A 25,350-nucleotide genomic window follows, 5' to 3' on the forward strand; every position below is an offset into this window, starting at 1 on the left:
GGAATATCAGGAGTCAGAAAGCAGGATCGAGTGAGGAATTGTACCATAAGAAAAATTACGGATGTGGATATTTGCGGAAGCTAAAGTACAGGGTAAACATGGCATGTAGGGGCTCCGGCCACATATATCATTTCTGTATGTTTAAAATCAGTACAGTATTATTCTGTCTTTATGTACCGAGAGTCGTTAATAGTAGATAAGGGTAACGCTGTTGTATGTCAAGTTCCCAGCTGAATGTATGTGGTGTGTGTGTCTATATATAAACATATATATGTATGAGTATGCATGTGTATATATATTACATATATGTGTATACACACACACACACATATATATATATTATATATAAATTTTGCGGTCTAATCATACTCTTATCGCATCCTTTGCTCCCAAAGCCTACAATGTATTTAACAACGTATTTCCGAGACATTAGCCCCGATCCATCTGTGAAATGCCTCCCCCACCCCCACCCCTCCCAGCACATCTCTCGATTTATTGATCATTAACCAACAATTGCAATAAAATACAGAGCTGTAACTCTACTTTCCGTTTGATGGTCATTTCATGGACAATTAATCTTGATGTAGTGCAACAACAAAAACCGACCTATTTGGTCCGTTACAGCTGTCTTTTCGATTCTGGGGTGAAAGCGTTTGTGTTTTCGCTCTGTGATGTGTTCGGTTGTATATCTTTACTTGTGTCTGTCTGTATCTCAGTGGTTTCTCAGTGAAATTATATAATTATCAAGGGTGGTTATGAGGTACTGAGGAATCAATTTTAAGAGCCGATGTGAATGTATGATGGTCTGCCAACACATCTAATTGTTACTTTTTAGGTCAACTGTGGGATCTTTTCCGTGTTTCAGTACACCATTAGATCTTTGAACTTCATCCTCTTTATTGTCTGGATATCTTTATCTTGCTGTCCAACCACTCCAACTCCCTCTTTTCACTGTCTTAAGAGCTGAATGGCTGAAAGTGACCCAGTGCGTGGTTTGACAGCCAAAATTTCGTTAAATCATATCAAATCAATTATTTACATTTTTCCTTTCATTAGCAATTTTACCCAAACCTCTGCCTGGATTTTCACCAAACTTTCGAAGGAGGTCAGTTATGGACCTCAGAACTCCTTAAACCCTGATGGAGATTCGGATTCTTATCTGAACCATGTAATGATAAACTTTAGCTTTGCCCAGAAACACGCTATACCGAGGGCATCCTCTATGTAAATAAAACTGATATTCTTCCAAATATTTTAGAGCGAGCTTAATTTTAAGGACGGTTAGCTATGCTACACTTTTTGGTTCGTAACTGCTTCTTATGCTTGATTCAAGGGTTGCTTCGTAATACTTATTTAATGGTTATATCCTACACCTAACTTAGTATTGTTTTATAATCTTTAGATTAAACGAGATGAATTTTTCCTATTGACTTTCACGTGCCCTTTCTTTGCTATTAAAACTTGTCTCGTCCTTTCAACAAGATTTCTTTGTAGCGAAGTGCAAGGGCATGCAAGAACATTCTATCCAAATGGGTATTACTCTTGTTCGCTCTTTGTAACCCAACTTGTAAGGTGGCTGTGGAAACAATTATGTGCATTTCTTGAGGCTAATTAATTAAGTATATTGAACAATAATTAAAATTTAAGTCTTAAAACAAAATGAGAACAGGAAAGAAGAAAAGATGAATGGAATATACATATGTATACTGTATATGTATATATATAAATAAATATATATACATATATATATATATATATATTATGTGTGTGTGTGTTTGTATGAGTATGCCACTGAATAGTTTATAATGACAAGAGGTAGGTTCAGAGGAGCGTAAGGCAACAGCATTCCTATTTTCACAATTTAATTTTTGAATTAATGATGAACCAAGGTAAAGGAGACCTGCTCATCAGCAGCTTCATAAAACGACAGTATATAAACAAATAGCAATACATGAATCAAATTATTTTACTTATTAGGATACAGAATTCAATCCTTCGCTTAAAATTTTTGAAGGATAAAAATACAAGTGAATACAGAAAAATAATGATTTTAGTTTCCACTTAGAAAATTACATTAAAGAATTAACTACAATTATCTAAAAGTGTCACCGTGTCATTTTTCAATGAAAACGTATTTATAAAAAAAGCTTTCACTTCCAGTTTGCGCGCAGAATGGAACGAGATAAAATATCAGACCATTGCACAAAATTCGAACAAAGGGGTGGAAAAAACAAAAAGAAATTACACAGACACTGTCACTCTCCCACTTCATCTTTTAAACACACTAATTTCTCCTCTTTTCATTTCATACTCAGAAGCAAACGACATCGTAAAATGCATTCACCCCTAAAGGAAGATTTCGCATTAAAGAGACTTTTAGAGATTTCCTAAACGTCTTCCTGATAAATTTTCGTGCGTTTTCATACATTTGACTTTTCCGTTCCGGGGCCTTCTCTTCAGACCGGCCGAATTTATGAAGAATATTTCTCACCGAGCAAACATTGGATCCAAAAGGGCATTCTGCTTGTAACTACGCTATGAAATAAATTCTTTTGGGGCTTTAATAGAATTCATGTCGTAGAGAGAAGTCGGGGCAACCGTGCAGCAGAGTGTAAGTACGGGAAGTGAGTATGTACCCACATTATCCTGGGGGCATACTTACGTTTACTAATTTATATATATATATATATATATATATATATATAATATTATATATATATATATATATATATATATATATATATATATATATATATATATATATATATATGTAATATATGTGTGTGTGTGTGTGGGGTCTGGAACAGATTGCAAACGAGGGTATGCAATTCATTAAATACTTTTTTAAACCAAAGTACATCCATAAATACACTTGGACATCTCAATATACTGCCACTGAAACCAAACAGATAGCGCTACAGAGGATTAGATGTCGGCAGTTATCACCAACTTATTATTGCCACATTAAAGCTGAACCAGAAGCACCCAACAAAATAAAAGTTAATAGAAATTATCCAGTTTTGACACAGTAAAGCTTCTTGAAGAACATCGAGAGGCTTTTGTAAGTGAATGTCGAAGCAGCCTGCAGTTTGAGAAAACTATTTCAGGAAGAGCCCATAATGAATGATGACTGGTTTGACATCAATAATGTACATAACTCTGATGGAAAAGAAGTACCGAGACAGAGAGTAAAAAGACAGAATCCTTGGACAATGGGTGAGACCTGGAACACAATGCAGAATAAACAAAAGCAAAAGGTAGCACGCAGACTAATTTCTGAGAGGGGATGAAGAATGCAAAATGGAACTAACAAAGTACTCAGATCTAGATCAGGAAGTCAAACGAAGATCAAGAAGGTGATAAGAGAGAACATCTGGACAAACAAGTTGATGATGTTGGCAAAGCAAAGTATTTTACCCAGTGGCATTGGTGTCAAGGCATTCCACAAAATTATTAATGAAGTAGCCATGTGCAAAAAGAGTAAAGGAACATGCAACAACCTTAAAGAGTAAAGGAACATGCAACAACCTTAAAAGAAGATAGACAACGCTGGGAGGAACATTTTTCGTGATGTCATTACTAGCAGGTATAAACAATGATAATTTGACTGATATGCCAAAATCTGAATAAAACCTCGATGTACTTGCAACTGAATTCACACAGTTTTTGAAGGGAAACCAGCCCCTCTTATAATAAGTAGGCTGTTGTGCAGAATATGGAATGAGGAAACAAAGCCTGATGAGGGGAAAAGGAAGTGATAACAAAGGTGCAAAATATGGGTATCCTGCATTGCACTGTAATGTAATCTATTATAATGACAATATTCAGTATGCTTATTCTTAATAGGATGGGAAATGAAACTGATAAAATCCTTAGATATAACCAAACAAGTTTTAGAAAAGGTAAGAGTTGCACAGCTGATAAATTTGTATTAATACATAATTCGTACCTATTTATGATTACTGGAAGGCTTTTGGCAGCATCTGCCGATCAGTATTATGGGAGCGATCAGTATTATGGGAGGTCTTGCTTCCCTATAACATCTCCGTTAAATATGCAAAGCTAGCTGAAAATATCAATGAATGAAGCAGATGCAAAAGAAATGTTGATGGGTGTTGTTAAATGAGTTTGCACTATATAGCGGGGTGCCACATGGGAATGTTATTTCACCTTAGATGTTTCCTCTTTTCTTAAAGTTTATATTAAAATAATATGGTAGGAGATGGAAGAGATCCTATTAAGATTTGGCATACTTTGCAGATGATGCTGTTGTAACCAGCAAATGGGACTGAGAATAATCTTATAAAAAAAGTAACGAAGACAAGAGTACGCATAAAATGGATGAAACAGGCATTAAAAGGAGACAGGACTAATGGGGCTGAATCTTTCAAATATTTAGGAACTATTATTTCCAATAATGCTTCTCCTGAGTTAGGATGTAGTGAAAAATTAAAAAGCCAAATAAAATAAAATCACGCTTGATAACATTCGGATATCGAAATAGACTGAAATTGCAAACAAACGTAAGATCGTCAAATACAATCTTATGGTTACACAGACACGATTCACGCATGATACTCAAAGTATATAAACGTCATTCTCTCATTCAAAGAATCAGACTTCAAGAAGAATATTAGGAGTCAGATGGTAAGATAAAGTCAGAAATGATACCGTAAAGGAAATTGCGGAAGTTCCATATGTAGATGAGGTAATGAAATGGAGAAGGAGATGGCTGGGACATTTCCTTTGCAGATCCCTGGGAGTATAGTACGTGATAATGTCAGCTGGGCTCCTTCCTATGGACAACAGGAGAGTTGGAAGACCCAACCTACTAAGGCGAGAGCTAGGAGAAGGGAGGCTGGAGATGGGTACAGATTTGTGAAAGGTAACGCTCAGGAAAGACATGGTGGCAGAATTTCACAGGGGTCCTTTGCGTCACGAGACAGTGGAGGTGACGAGATACACACACACACACATACATGTGTGTATATATATATACATATATATATATATATATATATATATATATATATATATATATATATATATATATATATATGTGTGTGAATTATATTATATATATAATATATATATATATATATATATATATATATATATATATATATGATTATTATCATACTGTGATTCATTTATCACATATCACCACAGGTGAAAAATAAAGACAGGGGTACTGGCCGGTTTCAACTTTATTTCCAAGCCACTGACGAAGGCTTGAAGTAAAGTCGAAACACCACACTTATTTTTCACCTGTGGTAATGTGTGATAAATGAATCACACATATATATATATATATATATATATATATATATATATATATATATATATATATATATATATATATATATATATATATCCTTATATATATATATATATATAATATAATTCACACATACACATACATACGTGTATATATATATATATATATATATATATATATATATATATATATATATATATATATATATATATATATATATATATATATATATATATGTGTGTACGCTGGTTCACCCCAGTGTCTCAGACGCAAAGGACCCTGAAATTCTGGGGTAAGATGATGACTCACTAGCGAGATGATATGGATACGTTCCATTAGGACCCCATCTGTCCCATATGACATAAGCATTCCGTCAGTTACCTGGCAGTAACTCGACTTGATGGCTGGAATTTATTTCTATTAAAACTCTCCCTTGTTCTTGTAACCTTCCTTCTCTTGATGGGCGTGCGCGTCGCTTCCGGTGGGATTTGACCTACTTCTCTGCTCTATTTTTCTTTTAGATTTAACCCTTGTGCTGCCCACCCCGTCGGTGTCTGATATAATATAATCCCACGACTTGAAAATTAAAAAAAAAAAGATTCTTGTATATTTGTGAACCAGGACTGACAGAGAGAGAGAGAGAGAGAGAGAGAGAGAGAGAGAGAGAGAGATTTTATAGAGTAATTTTGATATATTAACAGGAAGACCAAGTTAACATTTAAATGTAACACTATTAAACAACAAAAACAATTACTACTATTTATAATAATAATAATAATAATAATAATAATAATAATAATAATAATAATAATAATAATAATAATAATGGTGAAAAAAGAAAGCTAATGCATCTTACTGCAACAATAAGCGGGTAATTTAGACGAGAGAGCTCTGTTATTAAGGTCATATTATCCTTATCGCCCCAGAAAGGTGGATTAGGAGCTGCGTAAATCTTCCGACTCTCTCTCTCTCTCTCTCTCTCTCTCGCGGTTCCTCCACTCCAAAAGAATGTGTTGTCTCTTTCTCATTTCTGTTCTTTTTAAAAACAATATTTTATTTGCTCGATATATTCACCTAGTCTTCTTGCGCTCTCTTCTGGTATGAACAATACTTCTGTCTGTCTGTCTGTCTGTCTGTCTCTCTCTCTCTCTCTCTCTCTCTCTCTCTCTCTCTGCTGTTTACCTTATCTACCTTCACTAATCCTTCTACTTCTTCCTCTGTATTTTAAAGAACCTTCGAAATATCTCAACCATTCTCTCTCTCTCTCTCTCTCTCTCTCTCTCTCTCTCTCTCTCTCTCTCTCTCTCCTGTTTACTTTCTCTACTTTCACTGCTTCTTCTTCTTCTTCTTCTTCTTCCTTTCTTTCGCTTTTTTTGAGCGAAATCCCCGAGGGATTGTGTAAAGGATTTCTCCTTTCCTCGGAGCCATCAGCCATCTCCAGCGAGTCGGTAAAAAGGTTCTCTCCGAATGCAAATAAACGAGTGCTTACTCTCCAGTAAAGTTGAAATGAAGGGGCTGCCTCCTTTCACGGTGTTTGCAGTTGTTTATAGACACTACGAGGGATGGATGTTAGGGAAAACAACTTGCCATGAGCGCGCAAGCACGCCTGAGGCGTGTAAACAGTGGCTTCCTCCTGGAAATTGAGAAATTTTTTGGCGAGAAGAAAATAAGTCCCAACAATTCTGTATGATAAGGAGAGATGTTAAAGTCTTAAGATTATGTGGAGATACTTTACTCTCTTAAAAATAACTTTTGCTCCTAAATCATTTTACACAGGATGACCAGACGCTTGATGCTATGAGAATGAAGACTGCTCAAGAAATTTTATACTGGGAAAGATCCAAGTCTCTTAGAACGACACAACAGCTCCAAATTTCATAGATTTTTTCTTGTCTTAAGCAAATTTTAATGACATGAAAATTACAAAGTCTATTAAATAGAGAAAGTTCCATTAATTTTCTGCTTAAGAGCAAGTAATGGCTTTGTTAAATGTTCGGAAAACGTTTAAAAATAAAAACAACGCCTTCCGAAAAGTTGAAAAGTAGAAATGCGCAGCTGACAGGCACGAAGTGAAGCTTCGCCTAATTCAAACAGCGAAAAACACATGAGGAAAAAGCCTGCAGGATAATTGTCCCTTCCCCCAAAAGTGGTTTCATCCCTAAAAAGCAGATTGTCCCCTAAAAATATCAGGGATCAAAGTCACGCAAGCAGAGAAAATCCCAAGCAAAGAAAAACATTCAGAACACAAGCAAACACTTTCGCGTTTCAAAATGAGAGGAAATCCTTTAAAAACGCGAAAGATTCCAGCGTCTTTGGGACGGAATTGACAGATCTCGGAGAGCAACTGTGTTGTCATTTCCATTTCAAGGTTCTAAAACTCAAGATCTTCTAAAAGGTTTGAAGATAAATCAACACTGTCAAAAGATTCTACGAATAAATATTTCTTACTCTTTAGGGCCCTTGGTGACACGTGGCTGCGAGGAATTCGTCGGACTGGTGATGTTTTATTTCGCCTTTTCTTCACAATTCTATATCTGCTACTGGTAATATTAATCTGTTTTTATCAATATCATCACTATTACTTCACACCTAGTACGAATTTGCATCTTATATTCGGGCTTAGGCATTCAATAAATTCGATATTTTAAAGGTGGAAATATGAAGTAAGCAGCACAATAGAACCACGACAGGGGAACAACGATTCCAAATCAACTGCCCGAAAAGAAACCCACTCCCTCCCACCACCCGAAAAAAAAAAGCTTACAAATCATCATGGCTCTGCGATCTATCAAAGAGTTCCGAACGGATACCTATGAACTCATTTTACTGTAATATACACTGAGCTGAGTTCAGGTTTACCTATGAGAGAAAATTTCTATCCTCTTTCTAGTTCAATCATTTGGGAATACTTTGATGGAGGAAAAATGGCGACTCTGATTTTTTCATTAGACTGTGACCTTGAATAACTTCAAAAACTTCAAAGAACCGAAGTTGCTAAGCCATGGCAGCGCCTGCTTTACATAAGAGAGGACACAAAAAAAAATCGTCCAACAAAAACACTCAATGGAGTGACGCAGTAAAAAAAAATTCTTCCAACAAAAACATTGAACAGACTGACATAAAATGTTTTGCTCACTAACCTTGAGTTCTAATGTACCTGGTTCATGCAATTTTCATTCATTTCTAGTCTAATAATTACTGTTATGAAAACATTAAGAGAAATTATTTTAAAAATAACGAAACGTTACAGTTTTTCCAGAGAATATCTTCCCATCTTCCTCTTCATAATCATCTGAATATCAGCTATTTTTCCTGAGGTTATTATCTTCTTTGTTTCTTAATTCTATAAGCAGTCTGTTTCTTAATCTCTTTATTCTCCGTCCCATTCTCTCTCTCTCCCTCTCTCCATCTGGTCGTTTTTTGCCTTAGTTTTGGACACCCGTTTATCTCTATAGTGTATTCTCTCTCTATTTCAATTTTATTCTTATCTTCTCTCTGCTTTCGCATTCTCACTCCTCCTGTTCTTTCTCATCTTTCTATCTTCCTATTTACCTCTCTCTCTTCCTTCCTCTTGCTGCTCCTTCTTTCCTTCTTTTTCTCATCTTCCTACACTTACACCTCTCTTTCTTCTTTCCCTATTTCGCTTTCGCTTTCTTTCTTTATCTCAATTACCTCATTTTTCCTATTCTTTTTTCCCCTTTTCTCCCTTTCTTTCCCTCGCTTATCATCTCTCCTCATTGCTCGTTGTCATTAGTATCTTCTTCTTCGTCATCATCTTATTCTTTTTCCATCCTCTTCTCCTTTCCTTTACTTCCTCCTCCTCCTCCTCCTCCTCCTCCTCCTCCCCTCCTTCTCCTGCATCTCTTCTCCTTCTCCCACCTCAGCTTTAGAAGAGAATCTCTGGATCTTGCTACTAAGCTTTCTTTTCATATGATGTTCTTAAGAGATTTAAGACGATGTGTCTTTCATTTTGGGGAAAATGCGTGGGGGTGTTTTCGATGTGGGTAATGCGTTGTGGGGGGCGGAGGGGGGGGAAAGGAAACTTACATTGCGGGTAAAATGCGTTGGGATTCGTCTGAGAGGGGGGAAAAGTGTGGGAATTTCGTTGTTGGTGGGGTGATATGTGAGAGTTTTGATGTGGGGAAAGATATGTAAGGGATTCATGTGTGGGGTTCCGTTAGGTTAGTTAACTTTGTGGGGGGTGAGTGAAAATTTTATCCTTTAAGCAAGCAGTTCTGAGTTTTTTTTTTTTCAATTAGAGTGTATTCTTACGCATTTCTGTAGGAAAGGAAGTGGGAGTTACTGAGACCTAGGCTGCACTTTCAACTTTCGTTCTCCCATCATGGTTCTACTGTGCAGTCTATTTTGTTGGCCTTCTTAGTGAAAGGCGACCCTAAATCCGTCCTGTTAAACAACACAGTTCATTGTTTTTACCTAAGCCATGATTTGTGTACCTGATAGCTAACAGACTGTGGTGGGTTGCACTCAAGATAACAATATAGAGCTAATAACTTAATTCCAAATTTAATTGCAGAGAGTTGTAACTATAACACCTATTAATACTACTCCTTGTAATATATCAATATATATGTGTGTGTGTGGTGTGTGTGTGTGTGTGTGTATATATATATATATATATATATATATATATATATATATATATATATATATAATTTATAATTATATATATACACACATATATATATAAATATATATATATATATATATATATATATATATATATATATATATATATATATATATATATATATATATAGAGAGAGAGAGAGAGAGAGAGAGAGAGAGAGAGAGAGAGAGAGAGAGAGAGAGAGAGAGAGAGAGAGAGAGAGAGAGAGAGAGAGAGAGAGAGATTTACGTATACCTCTTCACCATATGCCTTTCCCCTTATTGAACAGGTAGCGCCAGAAACGTAGCGTTTCCTGCTCTCAGCAAATGTTTGCCCATTTATAAAATAACAGCTGACGCTGGTACCCGTACACAGCTGATGGTCCTAGGTCGGGAAAGAACAATGGACCTCCGCGAATTCAGGATTAACGCCCTACCACCGAGCCACAAATGTATACATGCATACACACATGTAAACATATACAGTATATATATATATATATATATATATATATATATATATATATATATATATATATATATATATATATACATGTATATATATATATATGTATGTGTGTGTCACACACACATATACATATATATTACATACACGTGTGCGTCTGGGTTCGTGCGTGAAAGGTTGTTTTAGCCAAGCATTGCTAAGAAAAGTATCTTGTAATATTTAAACAACTATTTAACGTGGCAAATACTAAATAATATTACGGAAATATAAGGAATCTGTAAGTAAACCAGTTTCACCCCAGAATATGACAGGCAAACTCTTATGATGGCTCACATGTTCATCATCAATAAAGCCTCTGTGTCAAGACATCAGACTCTTAAACAGACGTTGGGTTCGGTTAGATACACTGAGTCTAGATTTGGCTTGATCACGGATCGGTTTTGTGTCAGGTTAGGTCACTTTTTTTGACCAGGTCTTCTCACCAATCACTTTCAGAGTACTGTAGCTACTACAGTGAATGAATGACCGAGAGTTGGTGTCATCATACTAATGGAGAATAGTCAATAAATATCGCTGTTAAACAAAAGCAAAATGAGGTAAGTTCCTACCATTTCAGCGACAATGATTGTTACCGAAAGCTTCAGCTTCAGAGGTACAAGAAATGATCGTCGTTGCGAAAACATATAATGTTCTTTGTTTGATAAGGCTCTGCCAAATAAAACCTAAAATTTTACAGCAACTTGTACCATCAAACAGTTATGGATAAAATCAACAACTTCATTTCTTTGACAATGAAGATATGTCACTGTGAAGACTGTTATATTAAAAGAGGAAATTGAATTAACAGAAAATCCTAAATTGAACCTAACACGAAGGGCTGATATTCTCCCTGTATCTCTCTTTAACACAAAAACCATCTCACTCGACTTCATCATGAATTACAGCAGTGGCCAGATGAAATTTTTCTCAGACTTTCCATTAATAACTCTAAGTTCGGTGATTTTATTTCTAAACATCTCGGGAAAAAATTTCTTTTTTATATTTACTGATGATGAACACGAAACACCACATATTTTGGCAGCATGAAATATAGTATGAAAAAACTCCCAAACTTATTAGTGCCATTTTGAGAGTCGCATTTAATGTTACTGACATTCAGAACCATCTTATATTCATGTAACCTCATTATACACTCATGAATGGCCTTACACAGAATATACCGTGAGAAAAGTCACAAACCTTTTTTATACTTTTTAGAACGATAATTTTTTTAAATGGCCTAAAATATTAAATTTGTCATATTATAAAAAAAGAAAATAACAAAGCACTTTAAGTGCTGAAAGTAATTTTCTCTCCTCGTTTTAAAAGAGGAATAAATAAAAATTTCATATCATGTACTGAATCTAACAACCTTGACTGTATAGTAGAGAACTAATTTTATACGATTAATTAAATTATAATATTTACACTATTGTATAAGCAGTATTAAAATAATTAACGTTAGAAACCTCGTATTCAACCTCACATCCATATTATTAGCGCAAAACATAATAAATTAATTAATACAAAACATGAACCTATACCTATTCGTAAAACTTATCCATGTATACCCTCAACACCCCTAACCCAGATCCACCACCCTACCCGACCCCCCTGAAAAATAAACGAGCACACAATCAAATTCAACACCAAAACTCTCAGTGGATATCTTTTTTCAGAGTATTTAAAAAAGAAAAAACCCAACAATAATCCACCACCCCTACCCGACCCCCCAAAAAAACAAACGCGCACACAAACAAATTCAACACCAAAACTTCCAATTCTTATCGATTTTTTCAGAATATTTAAAAAAGGAAAAAAACCAACTAAGAATAAATAAAAAATACAAATAAACAACGTAAACTTAACATACAAGAAAAACTCACCAGGTTTTCCTCTCTCTCTCTCTCTTCTCGCAGAGCATCAGTTACAGCAGCAGCCGCGGAGGCGTGTCAATCATCGTGGAAAAAGGTCCCACGACGATCAGTTATCTCCTGATCACATCTGCCGTAGCCTCGGATGCTGGGGTGTACACCTGCGCTCCCTCCAACTACAATGCCACCTCAGTCAATCTGCACATTCTGGAAGGTAGAAATTTTCCTTCTTTGTTTACAGTTTCTTTTGCTTCTCTTTTAGTCTGTGGTGCTGTCACTGTTTCGCTGCAAGAGCCATCGATCAGCACACGCAGGCTCTAATTACATGTAGTTCTGTTTGTGCGAATGAACTGATAGCTTTCAAATTAACATACTGTTAACTAGTTTTCATCCCTCCAACTGTAATGCCACCTCTCTAAAACTACACATGCTGGAAGGTAGAGTTATTCCTTCTTTGTTTACTCTTGAGTTTTTTTTTTTTTTTTTTGCTTTGCTTTTAATCTCAGAGGCTGTCATTGTTTCACTACAAAAGCCATCGATTAATACACACAGGCTCCAGTTGCATATTCTGCGATGTTTGTAAGACTGAAATGATAGTTTTGAAATCAGCACACTGTTAATTAGTTTCACTTCCGTGACGCCGCCTTCGTTAGTTTACATAAGGAGAAAAGATCATTTTTTTGCTGGAAGTATTGTCTTAATTTGATAAACTATTATTTTGATTTCTTTATAGTCCTAGTTGTTGGTGCTTGCTTCCGTCAACTACATTTTATAATTATTTTTATTCTGTGCGTGCATGAGGAGTCAACGATAGTAAATGAATATATCATAAACTTTAATCATTTCATTTTCTCTGTTATTATCATTATCACTAATATTATTATTGTAAAACAATTCTACAAAATCACCGAAACATGCTTTCATACATCCACATGGCCCGTACAATGGATCTATGAGACTTGAGGACCGCTTACAGTGTGCCAGTCTAGACAAAATGCAGGTAGCAGATTCTGTACGGAGAGAGATATACACAAAAAAATTCTTTTTGTGGTTAACACCAGCAAGTTAGGGTGTCCCTTCTCGTCAGGTTTCGTCTATTTCAGTTTTATTAAACCTCGCATAAAAAGGGTAACTGGATATCTAGTTTAAGGTTCTCGAGAGAACATACAAGGCTTATGAGAGAGAGAGAGAGAGAGAGAGAGAGAGAGAGAGAGAGAGAGAGAGAGAGAGAGAGAGAGAGAGTCATCCACAAAATATAAAAACTCAGAAATGACGGTAACATAAGGAAGGACCAGGATGGCAGGACCCGAACCCAGAGACATTGCGTACCGCACAGTATCTCTGATCAAGGTACGTTCCTTTTGTATACTGGCAGAAGGGTCAGTGGTAAGAAAGGCTGGCCCGGGACTAAACGACGGCAAGTCTAAACTTGGGGTTTTTCTCAGACTATATCGTTACAGATACGTAAAAATGTATTAAACGGATATACATCATCTTTACTGCATAAATACTTTTTTTCTATATTTTCCTTAAATAAATTTGATGGAGAGAGAGAGAGAGAGAGAGAGAGAGAGAGAGAGAGAGAGAGAGAGAGAGAGAGAGAGAGAGAGAGAGAGAGAGAGACATCTTAAAATAAAAGTCTTTGTGGCAAATGAATGAAAATGATTTGCATTCCTCTTCTGTCTTTCTCATAACAATGTTTGAAGAGAGAGAGAGAGAGAGAGAGAGAGAGAGAGAGAGAGAGAGAGAGAGAGAGAGAGAGAGAGAGAGAGGAACGATGATAAAAATCTTTAAAAGACGTGGGACTAAAAATCTTCCTTTATCCTTGATTTTTCTCCACACTTCTCAAACTCAGGTGTTCAATGGAACCCCAGGAAAGATTAACAATGTTTGAGAGAGAGAGAGAGAGAGAGAGAGAGAGAGAGAGAGAGAGAGAGAGAGAGACGAGAACTCCCTTTGTTGAAGTTCTGACAAAAGGGAATGCGAACTCTACAATAGATGTTTTCTGGCAACTCTTGTAAAGGTAAAAGTCAGGTATTTGAGAGAATAAGAAAATCGCGTCTCTAGATGGATGCTATTTTGAGAGATGTGTCTTGAGAGAACGGAATGCAAGAAATTTGCAGGAGGAGCTAAGTTTGTCTTAGTATACAAATGATGCTGTGATGTAGAAAGAGAACAGCTCTGGATCACAGGACGGGAGAAACATTTTTTGATGCAGAAAACAAATAAAAAATGGTGGAGCTGCCGAGAGAAATTTTGTGTTTAGTTTATGTTAGAAATGTCATAATTGGAAGACATAAAGAGATCAGACTAGAATTTGTGTTTAGTTTATGTCAGAGACGTCATAATTGGAAGACATATAGAGATCAGACTAGAATTTGTGATAAGTGTTAACATAGATTATTAGATGGACAAATATAATAACATTATGGGGATTTGCAAGTTACGTTTTCATAGGCCAAAAGATGAATGAGTGTGCTGTGAGACGATCCGTTCATGTTGAGAGAATGGGAGAGGACAGGTTTGGTGGAAGGACTGCATAATTTGGAAGCTTGGGAAAGAATAGGAGTGGGGAGATCAGGTAATGTCCTGTTAGAAAGAAACAGAATTGAAGGGTTTTGACATCCAAGAAGGAAAACAATGGTGCCAAACGTTATCAAGTATCAGAACCTAGGGAGAAGATTTAATTGCTGTGAATTACTTCTGTTAAGGTGTATCAGACAATCAATGATATGGAAAAGCTTCGCATTGCAGGCTTATCCAGAATTCAGAAGATATGAGGACATAGTTACCTGTATACTGATTTTCTTTTGAACCGATATTTTATATACATATATACACACACACACACACACACACACACACACATATATATATATATATATATATATATATATATATATATATATATATATATATATATATATATATATATATATAAATTACCAATTTTTTTCATAGCCGCAATGACATCTTGACTTCTCGACTTCCTTGACCATTTTGGCAGAAGCTTTCACCTTCCGCGAAAAGTTGGTGAAAGCTTCTTCGCTAATTTCCTTTCGGATATAGACTTACAGGGATAAGCGTAACCAAGAAAATAAAGGGTTGGCGGGCGAGGAAGTCGAGAAGCCAAGTGTATGTGTGTGTGTGTGTGTTTGTTTATTTTTCAGTGTGGTATGCCTATACATCTATGATTGATAGAGCGAATGCGGATACCTGTCCACACGCGTAAATATTCCTAGAGCCCCAAATTAGGATGAAAATGGCCGAAAAACTACTGAAAACTGCAAATCGTTTATCCTTTGGCGACTTGCAAGTGCTATTTCAGGAAGGCAAGCACCGATAAATTAAACGTTACATCGCAAAGTTTACAGAAGACTCACAATTCTCGGCTAACGTTGCTCTCGGCCAGAAGAAATTGTATTGGAACTCGATGGTGGTGGGGGAAGGGAGGAGGAGGAGGAGGAGGAGGAGGAGGAGGAGGAGGAGGAGGAGGAGGAGGAGGGGAGGAGGAGGAGGAGGGGAGGGGAAGGGGGAGTTTCATGGGGAGGAGAAAAGTCTTTTGAAAAGGAGAGTCGGGTTATGGAAAAGACCTAACCTTTTGTTTCCGATTGTTAAAAATTGACAGACTGAAATTTCTGTAGGCAGGAGTAGCGTGGTGAAGTTTGCTTTTGAAATGAGAGAAGGAAAAACGATGGATAAAAACAGAATTGTTTGTTAATATATATATATATATATATATATATATATATATATATATATATATATATATATATATATATATACATACATACACACACACAAACATACATACATAAATGTCTGTGTGCAAAGAACAGGATATAAGTCACAGCCATAATCATAACTTTCTCCTATATTACTCAAATAAAGAAGAAATATTTCTCCTGAAGGTTTATCAACAATGCGTCATCCCTAAGACACGGTGAACTACTCATTACCTCTTGCCAAGTACTCTCGTTTCCTGGATTTTCAGATCCTTCCGTTCCAACACCTCTCCTATTCACCTCGTCTTCCTTCCAAACGCTTTCGAAATCTACAGCTGTGTCACTTTACTGTTCATCCTCCTTTCCTCACCACGAGACCAGACCACCTCAGAGTAGGCTTATTCACCTTAGTACGCTATTCCATGCACTGTTTCATTATATCTCTATAGTTTCACTTACACTGCTCAAACCATGCTTACCAATAGCTAGCTCCTTTATTTTTCGCATTCAGTTCGGCAACAGTTTATATATATATATATATATATATATATATATATATATATATATATATATATATATATATATATATATATATATATGTATGTATGTATATACTAACTTTTTACCTGTGTGTCCTTTTGTTTTTTTATTTTGATTCTGGAACCCCTCTGATCACATAACGTTGGGAATAAATATATAATCGAATAACATTCAAGAATATTCCTGTTCGCCTCCTTGTCTGATGTCTGTATTCGGGCATATCTGCTCTTGATCATTGGTAAATATGTGTTTGTATATGTATATATGTACATATATTTATATATGATATATATATGTATATATGTATACATATATATATATATATATATATATATATATATATATATATATATATATATATATATATATATATATATATAACGAAAATCACTTTAAAACTTTCACTTAAACTTTGAACATTTTAAAGAAAAAGAATAGCCGTAAACATTACTCGTACACTATTCATTCTTTTTTAAATGGAAACTGCCACTATCCCATTCCGTTTAAACGTTGCACGTATTTTCAGAGACAATATTGCTTTCATTTACATCTGCCTTGTCTTTTTAGGGAAGAACTACCATAACAATACCAACTTATTTCTTTCACATCTTCGATATAAAGCCAAAGTAATAGCTCCTATGAGTTTTTCAGTGATGAGACACATTGCCAGTTCCATTTACAACTCGTTTACCACCGCCATTTACAACTCCCCTTCCCTTTACATCATTGCAACTTACATCTCGCCTCTGTCATTGCCTTTGACATCTTTTTTTTTTTTTTTTACAGTACCACTTATGTCTCTCTTTTATACAAGTATCACTGACAACAACCTGGTCTGCCGCGCTACTTTCTTCGTCTTGGTTCTCCAACGCCACTTTACATCTTTCTAGTTTTCCAGTGTCACTTATATCTTCCTAGTTTTCCAATGACATATATCTTTCTAGTTTTCCAGTGCCACTTACATCTTCCTAGTTTTCCAGTGTCACTTATATCTTCCTAGTTTTCCAATGACATATATCTTTCTAGTTTTCCCATGCCACTTACATTTTCCTAGTTTTCCAGTGTCACTTATATCTTCCTAGTTTTCCAATGACATATATCTTTCTAGTTTTCCAATGCCACTTACATCTTCCTTGTTTTCCAGTGACACATATCTTTCTAGTTTTCCAATGCCACTTACATCTTCATAGTTTTCAGTGCTTATATCTTCGTTCCAGTGCCATTTACATTTTCCTAGTTTTCCAGTGCCATTTACATTTTCCCAGCTTTCCAATGAAACTTACATCTAACTAATTTTCCAGTGCTATTTACATCTTCCTGTTTCTAGTGCCACTCTCATCTTCCTAGTTTTCCAGTGCTTATATCTTCGCAGTTTTCCAACACCCCTTACATCTTCCTAGTTCTCCAGTGCCCAGTTTTCCAGTGCAACTTACATCTTCCTAATTTTCCAGTGCCATTTATATCTTCCCATTTCTAGTGCCACTTACATCTTCCTAGTTTCTCCAGTGCCACTTTCATCATCCTATTTTTCAAATACCATTTACATCTTCCAAGTACCATTTACATCTTCCCATTTCTTTAATGCCACTTACATCGTCCCAGTGTTCCAATTCCACTTGCAACTTCATAGTTATTCTGTGCCAATTACATCTCCCTAGTTTTCTCGTACCGCTTACATATTCCTAGTTTTCCAGTGCCACCTAAATCTTCCTTGCAATACCAATACTAACAACATCTTCCAATCTTTCACAGGAGAAGAACCGGCAGCCATGCAGAAGAAAAAATCCATCCCGTCAACGCAACTTCAGCCGTCACAAGGTGAGAGAGAAAAAAAAAGAGGGTAAAGGTCCCTCCCTGAGTGTACCGTCAGTCAAGGGACCACAAACCGAAGGATGTGGAAAGCCTAAATGCAGACGATTGGTGTTTGGTTTAGGGTATACAGGCCTTAATGCCAACACGGGTCCTTGCTCCTAGTGTTAAAAGCTTTTTAGAAGCCTGGTATAGCCCTCTAGACCCGGAACAACCAACCAAGATGACCAGTCATTATTTAAAATGGGAGATTCGTAAAGCCAGTCAGGCCAAGAAGTCAGTCAACCTTCGACTCAAAGTTTTGGAACCTTTTCAAGACTTCTGTTTTCCATACATGAGGCTGAGGCGCTTTTTTTTTTAATTCTTGTTCCCTTTTCTTTCCCTTCCTACGGTCTGTGCAAGATAAAGGCTTGAAGTTGCCAGTCCCATCGACTACTGAAGAAGTTACAAAACGGAAATAAATCTTTTGGTGTCATGGTATAGATGTGTTCAGATAAGCCTAACGATGCCCCAGTTATTCCAAAGAAAAAATGAAGAAAATAAGTAAACGTGATAACGTAGTTTTTTTATGTTAAAGAGAACGACGCAGGAAAGGGTTGCCAAAATATGGTTGGACTTTATTTCTGGTGGAGAGGAAAAAACACAATAAAACGAAGAAATAAATAAAATTTATGATAAGAAGATAGGAAAAAATAAACATGACAACATTTTGGGGTTGGTGCTTCTGGTAAAAAAAAAAATGAAGAAAATGGAAATATATTACTTACATATGCTGATATAGCAGACGTCGTTATGCTAAAGAGAACAAAAAAATCTGGCCACTTTGGATTTGGGCTGTACAAGAAAATTTGTACAAAATTACACAAGATGCTAACATCAGTTTACTAGGTAGTTTACAAACCTGCCTCTTATTATTATTATTATTATTATTATTATTATTATTATTATTATATTATTATTATGGTTATTGTTATTCAAGATTGCACATCGTCCAACGGTGAATCCAGGGTAATTATCAGGGTATTATATATATATATATATATATATATATATATATATATATATATATATATATATATATATATATATATACATTATATATAGTCTGGCCATGATCATCCTCCAACTGCTTAAAGCAAGGATAAACGCCTTGTCCAGAAAAATTCCTTAGCATAACACCCTTCCCCACTACCCGCCATTACCCCATTGTTTCCTCAAGAACACCTTGATCGCCTTTCCTCATATACCAAAGCTGCGCCACTCACCTCTTCCTTGCCACTACTCTTAACCCCTTGTTTCAACTCCTCTTCCAGTCAAGCTAGATAACACTTTCCCTGTCTCCCTCCCCTGCTTTTGTATAGCTATTATTATTAGCATAATTATCAATATTAAATTATTATCATTACCATCTCACTTATAACTCATTTTTATTAAGCAATTCTTAAACTGTCAATAGCGCAAACAAGGACTGTAGAGTACATGTGGACACATACTCTAATATCATTCAATGCCAAATAGTTGGTGGAAATCAAATAAGTATAATAGATCTCTGTAGAGTGATGTAATTTGCGAAAATAAGACAAAAGTGCACTGAATTTTACGTAATTTCTGCTTTATTTTATATATATGTGTATATACATAAATACGTAATATATATGTTATATATACAGCATATATGTGTATATACACAGATAGATAGATAGATAGATAGATAGAGAGGGATTAATATCAAAGACGCTGCCGGAATCTTCGTAGATGATAATCCACCTTTAGTTTCTTTTCAATTTTTGATAAGCCAAGAATCACATCTTGAGATTAAACTCCTTCAAATAATCAACAATAACACTGGAGAAAAGCAAGGCTCTGTTTCCTCCGAAGCAAAGGTGAAGGCTCTTTTTCACGCTATAATTCCCAGTAGCTTCTGATGAGTTTCATTAATAATTTCTCTAGCTTCAAGATACAAAGATATATTGTTATTGATGCCTCAGATATATTTCTTACATGAACTTTACACCACTTAAGGATATTTTCTGGAAGAATAAACTTGATTATTATGTAGACAGAATTTTCTCTCTGTCTTCTTCTTTTTCTTCTGCATGTTTGTTTTTATACGCTAACTGCTGTATTTTGTTTGTAACTAAGTAAACAAAAATATTTAAATAAAAAATTTTAAATTCCAAAAATTAAGTTATCCATGTGGTAACCAATGGCATTTATTTTTCCATTTAAATCTTCCATTTCTATGCCAATATTTTAAGTAAGTCAAAGCTTATAGGTACAAGTATGTATTCCTCGTATGCATTATAGTCAATCAAAATCTCTTGCAAAATACAATAAGTCTTGTTTTATTTCCTTCCTACAGGAGAGCTCCCAGCAGCAATGCAAACAGAGACCTCTGGCACCTCTACATCCCTCGGAGTTGCCAACTTGCTCTATTTCTGGCCCTCACCCTGAGAATACTTTGGCTTCTGTGCATCGAAGACACTTAATAAATTACGCTCGTTTTATTGTATTTTCTTTCTCAGAATTTTTTTGTGCATTGATATAGTAAAATGCTTATTTATACAGGGTGATTGTTTTACCAAACATATATTTGTATATATAAATGTGCTTGTTTATATATATATATATATATATATATATATATATATATATATATATATATATATATATATACATACATATATATATATATATATATGTATATATTAGTTATATATAATATATATATATATATATATATATATATACAATATATATATATATATATATATATATATATATATATATATATATATATATATATATATATAATTCATGTAAATGCATATATGTACATTCACACATGTATATGCTATTGGCATACATTTACACAAATAGGTAAGTTTAACCACAGATTATATACATATGTATATGTTATATATGCATATATGTATGTATGTATAATTCCACTAATATATTTTAATCTTGGCCACAACCGGAGCTGGCGTTTGCAGTTTTTAAGGGATGTAAAAAAAAAAGGAAAAAAATAAAAAGTCTGGAATTTAACAATGCTTTGTGCCTAATCTTAAGGCGTCTATTTTTAACGTGTATCTCGTTTGAGAGAGCAAAAGCAGAGTAAATGAACAATGAACTTTAAAGATAATGCTTAGGTTGTTCACGTTGTCATGAAAGTGGTGGCACAAGTGAATTTAACGTCTGAGTTATTTTCAGTTCAGCAAGACTTGCTCTTGTTGGTTGCGTTCATTTTCGTCAAAAGTGTTGGAATCTTCACTTAAGTTGCTTTTATTGGTTTTTAAAGCAAGATAATAATTTTAGGCAGGCCATGGTCTAGACAATTAGGCCTATATTTTCAAAGAATTGTACTAAAATGAGCAAGAGTCGGCTGAGCAATAGTGACACCATCACTAGTCCAGGCTAGTAGGTCTAAATCCTTGAAAAAAAAAAGACTAATCCTTATAATTCTGGCTGTAACCTATTATCGAAGTAATATATATATATATATATATATATATATATATATATATATATATATATATATATATATATATATATATATATATATATATATATATATACACATATATATATTTATATATATACATATATATATATATATATATATATATATATATATATATATATACACATAGTTACAAGGATGTTAAATACCTCCCGTTCCCTAAAATAAACAAGTAAAATTTCTATTTTTTTCTCATACCTTAAAAACCCTGACTTTGATTGACTTCCTGCCATTGTGTCAAAAACAAAAGATGTAAATCTTTATAACTGATTCGCCCAAGAAAAACGCAAGGCTAAATTTTTGTATTGTGAACCCCCAACCACCCACCCCCGTCCCCCCCTCTTTAAAAAATATAATAATGACATTTAATTTTCTCATTCCCAAAATTCAACGAAACTGCAAAAGTGTCGTGATAATGTTTTGTGAAGATCAAACAGAAATTTGGATTATTTAGGCTGCCATCATAAAAAATAAGCCACTAAAAATGTTCATGTATTTTTTCGCTTGAAAGCCGCCACTTTAATGGCAACCAGAGCCGCCACAACACATTTTTGAATATTGCTTCGTATCTTTGGAAGGAAGAGGTTTTTTGTGTAAATAAGCGATTTGAATACCATATATATATTTTAACGAATCAAAAACTTCATGGCTTCATCTTGTGTCTCTATGTGGAGATGTGGTGATGTATGTGGTGGGGAAATTTAGCTTAGTTTTTAGGGTAAATGCAATTTTCATTTTTTAGAATTTCATTTTTGTTTTTGTGATTTTTCCGAATCTTTGAGGAAAAATTAATTTGTTTTCTTTATAATGAATACAACTCTTGTTTCTGAAGATATCACTAAATTTTTTTCGTTTTCGTAAAATATGGCGCAAATCACTTTTCACTATAATTTTTTACATTATCATAATATGAGATTCCCATTATCGATGTTTACGTTTGAATGAAATATACTTTTAGCTTTGAAATTTAACCATAATAATAACAAACAATGATATTAGCAGCTTATGAGAAATGATATTAAGAAAATTACCCTTGCAATAATAATTACTGTAATTAGTTATATATACATATATATATGTTACATATACAGACTATCATTAACTTTAAATGTACCCAAGGCCATACCTTGAAAATAATGCTATATATATATATATATATATATATATATATATATATATATATATATATATATATATATATATATATATATATATATATATATATATATATATATATATATATATATATGTATATGTACACACACACACACACACACACACACACACACACACATACATATATATATATATATATATATATATATATATATATATATATATATATATATATAACCATCTAAATCGAGTGTTGAAGGAAATGAAACAATATGCAAGCGCTAACAGTGAAAACGTGTCAACGAAATACAAATGTTAATTATAGTGCTAAAAAAAACAAATGAATGGGATCACTTAAATGTCAGAAATTCACATATGCGTAAGCCTTTCGATAAAAACTAACGTAAATTTAAATTTCAATCCTGAGTTTCTAATTTCTATATTACTATACATTTAATATATAGATCCAGGAATTTAATACGACATGGCAACATTTTCAAATAACGATATACCAGTCAATCAGATCAAGAGATGGCTTCTCGTATAAAAACGAGGTAAATTGGAAATATTGGATTTTTTTAATTAGTTTTCCGAACTTGCCGTGATTATCCTGTACTGGATGGGAAACATTTCAAATACTCAGATTTCTGGTTCGTAATTATTGCAATTATAAATGTTTTGGTTTTTAAAAACATCATTTCCATTGCATTTACCGGTATTATTTCAGTCACCAATATCATATTCATCTATAAATTTATTATTGTTATTATCATCATTATTATTATTATAGAAATTATCTTCCCTCACCGTTATTAATATCATCGTCCTTTGCATATTAAACGTGTTTTTTATTATTATTATTTATAGACATAATCTTCCCCCCCGCCCCCATCACTATCATCATCATTATCAGTATTATTAAGCGTTTTCTTCTCACTATACACCCACAAGCCTCCACAAACGAGACAACAACCTCATACCATTATTGATATTGTGTAAGGAAATTGTATCTTTTTAGCAGCGTTTTGATTTCTCCTGTGTATAGATGTCAGTATATGCATGTCATCAAATATTTACCAACCAAAAAAAAAAAACAGATAAGGAGTTTATGTACCATGTCTAACAGAGTATTTGAGATCATATTGAATTTAATAAAAAAGATGGGTTGTTTGATTTACCTTAGGCTTTATTCATCTTTAAAATTAAATTAGCTTTATTCTCGTTCAATCTAGTAGGTTATGGCGCACGAAAGGTTACAAGTCCTCTTCAAAACAAATGATTTTATGGACAAACAAAATTAACTTACTTCAGAATCAAAAACCCTTCAGTAGCCGCAGAAATTAAGGGACCTAATAACTACAGAAATAAAAGTCCTCGAGTTGCATGGAAAAGAGGACCTTACGGTGGCCATAAAAAAGGCCCTAAAGGGAAAAGACAAAAGTGGCCGAGGAGGCACATCAAAAAGTGGCCATAGTACCCGAAGCGTTTAGTGGCGATATAAACAAAGGCTTCTTAGTGGCCATAAAAAAGGATGGTTAGATTGCAGGAAACCTTACTTGAATGACGTAATCAATCTTTCTAATCATCTTTTCAGTCGTTACGTTTCTTTTTTTAGTTTCTCTTGTGTTCAGTTATCTTGTGATTACTCTTTTCCTTACTTTATTTAAATTTCCTTCTGTATGTCACATCCTGTGGTAACTTCTAGTCACTCATTTCTCCTTAGATTCTATCTTCCCAAGTCTTTTAGTGACCATAGCTATAAAAGTACTTGAGTAACCGCAGAAACAAATGACCACAGGTAGTCATAGAGACGAATCATAACGTGTCTATAAACACAGGCCTGCAGTGGACCAGAAGCAAACCCTTACGTTGGCAGAGAGAGAGAGAGAGAGAGAGAGAGAGAGAGAGAGAGAAATGGGGCCTACAAAGTGTAGAAGACCACTTGGTGGAAAGTACGCTCCCTCCCTCCCTCCTTGACAGGGGGAATCTCTCCACGTGAGGCCAATGCAGTCCACGTCTTCGTGTCTGTGGAGTACCAAGAAAAAAAAAAGCATTTTAGCCTACTTGCATGATGGGAAAGTTCCCAAATGGCAGGATCCAAGGGGTCTGCAGCCCCATACCCTATACTTTTAGCGGATAAACTGAGAAAGGATAACATACTGTATTTTGGGGTGCTGAAAATGTGTAGAGCAGATGAGAAGATGTGTATGACATATAACTTGTTTCAGGAGAGAATGCTAAATGTTTTGTCGCTTAGTGAGACAAAAGTGAAAAGGCAGTGTGAGTAGGAATGAGGACAAAAGGTGACTTTGTCTAGGTAGTTCAAGGTTTTAGAGCAATGAGATGCGTGGCAC

The 25,350-nt window shown here is 34.7% G+C and overlaps 1 protein-coding gene and 1 long non-coding RNA gene across 3 annotated transcripts in view; one reads left to right on the forward strand and one right to left on the reverse strand.

Annotated features, from left to right (window-relative positions):
• The window catches only part of LOC136855104 (opioid-binding protein/cell adhesion molecule homolog), a 74,868-nt gene extending 53,900 nt beyond the window's left edge, over positions 1 to 20,968 (forward strand). For both annotated transcript variants that reach the window (XM_067131933.1, XM_067131934.1), the window contains exons 4-6: positions 12,329 to 12,497; positions 18,301 to 18,366; positions 20,720 to 20,968. In XM_067131933.1, coding sequence (XP_066988034.1) covers positions 12,329 to 12,497; positions 18,301 to 18,366; positions 20,720 to 20,811 — 327 coding nt within the window. In that variant the 3' untranslated portion in view covers positions 20,812 to 20,968. The remainder of the gene's footprint in view (positions 1 to 12,328; positions 12,498 to 18,300; positions 18,367 to 20,719) is intronic.
• LOC136855105 (uncharacterized) overlaps positions 1 to 25,350 on the reverse strand; it is a 493,988-nt gene that overhangs the window by 174,671 nt on the left and 293,967 nt on the right. Inside the window, exon 5 of the long non-coding RNA XR_010857899.1 lies at positions 12,296 to 12,490. This is a non-coding gene — a long non-coding RNA (uncharacterized lncRNA). The remainder of the gene's footprint in view (positions 1 to 12,295; positions 12,491 to 25,350) is intronic.

Source organism: Macrobrachium rosenbergii, chromosome 30 (genome assembly GCF_040412425.1).
Source record: "Macrobrachium rosenbergii isolate ZJJX-2024 chromosome 30, ASM4041242v1, whole genome shotgun sequence".
Classification (NCBI taxonomy): domain Eukaryota; kingdom Metazoa; phylum Arthropoda; class Malacostraca; order Decapoda; family Palaemonidae; genus Macrobrachium; species Macrobrachium rosenbergii.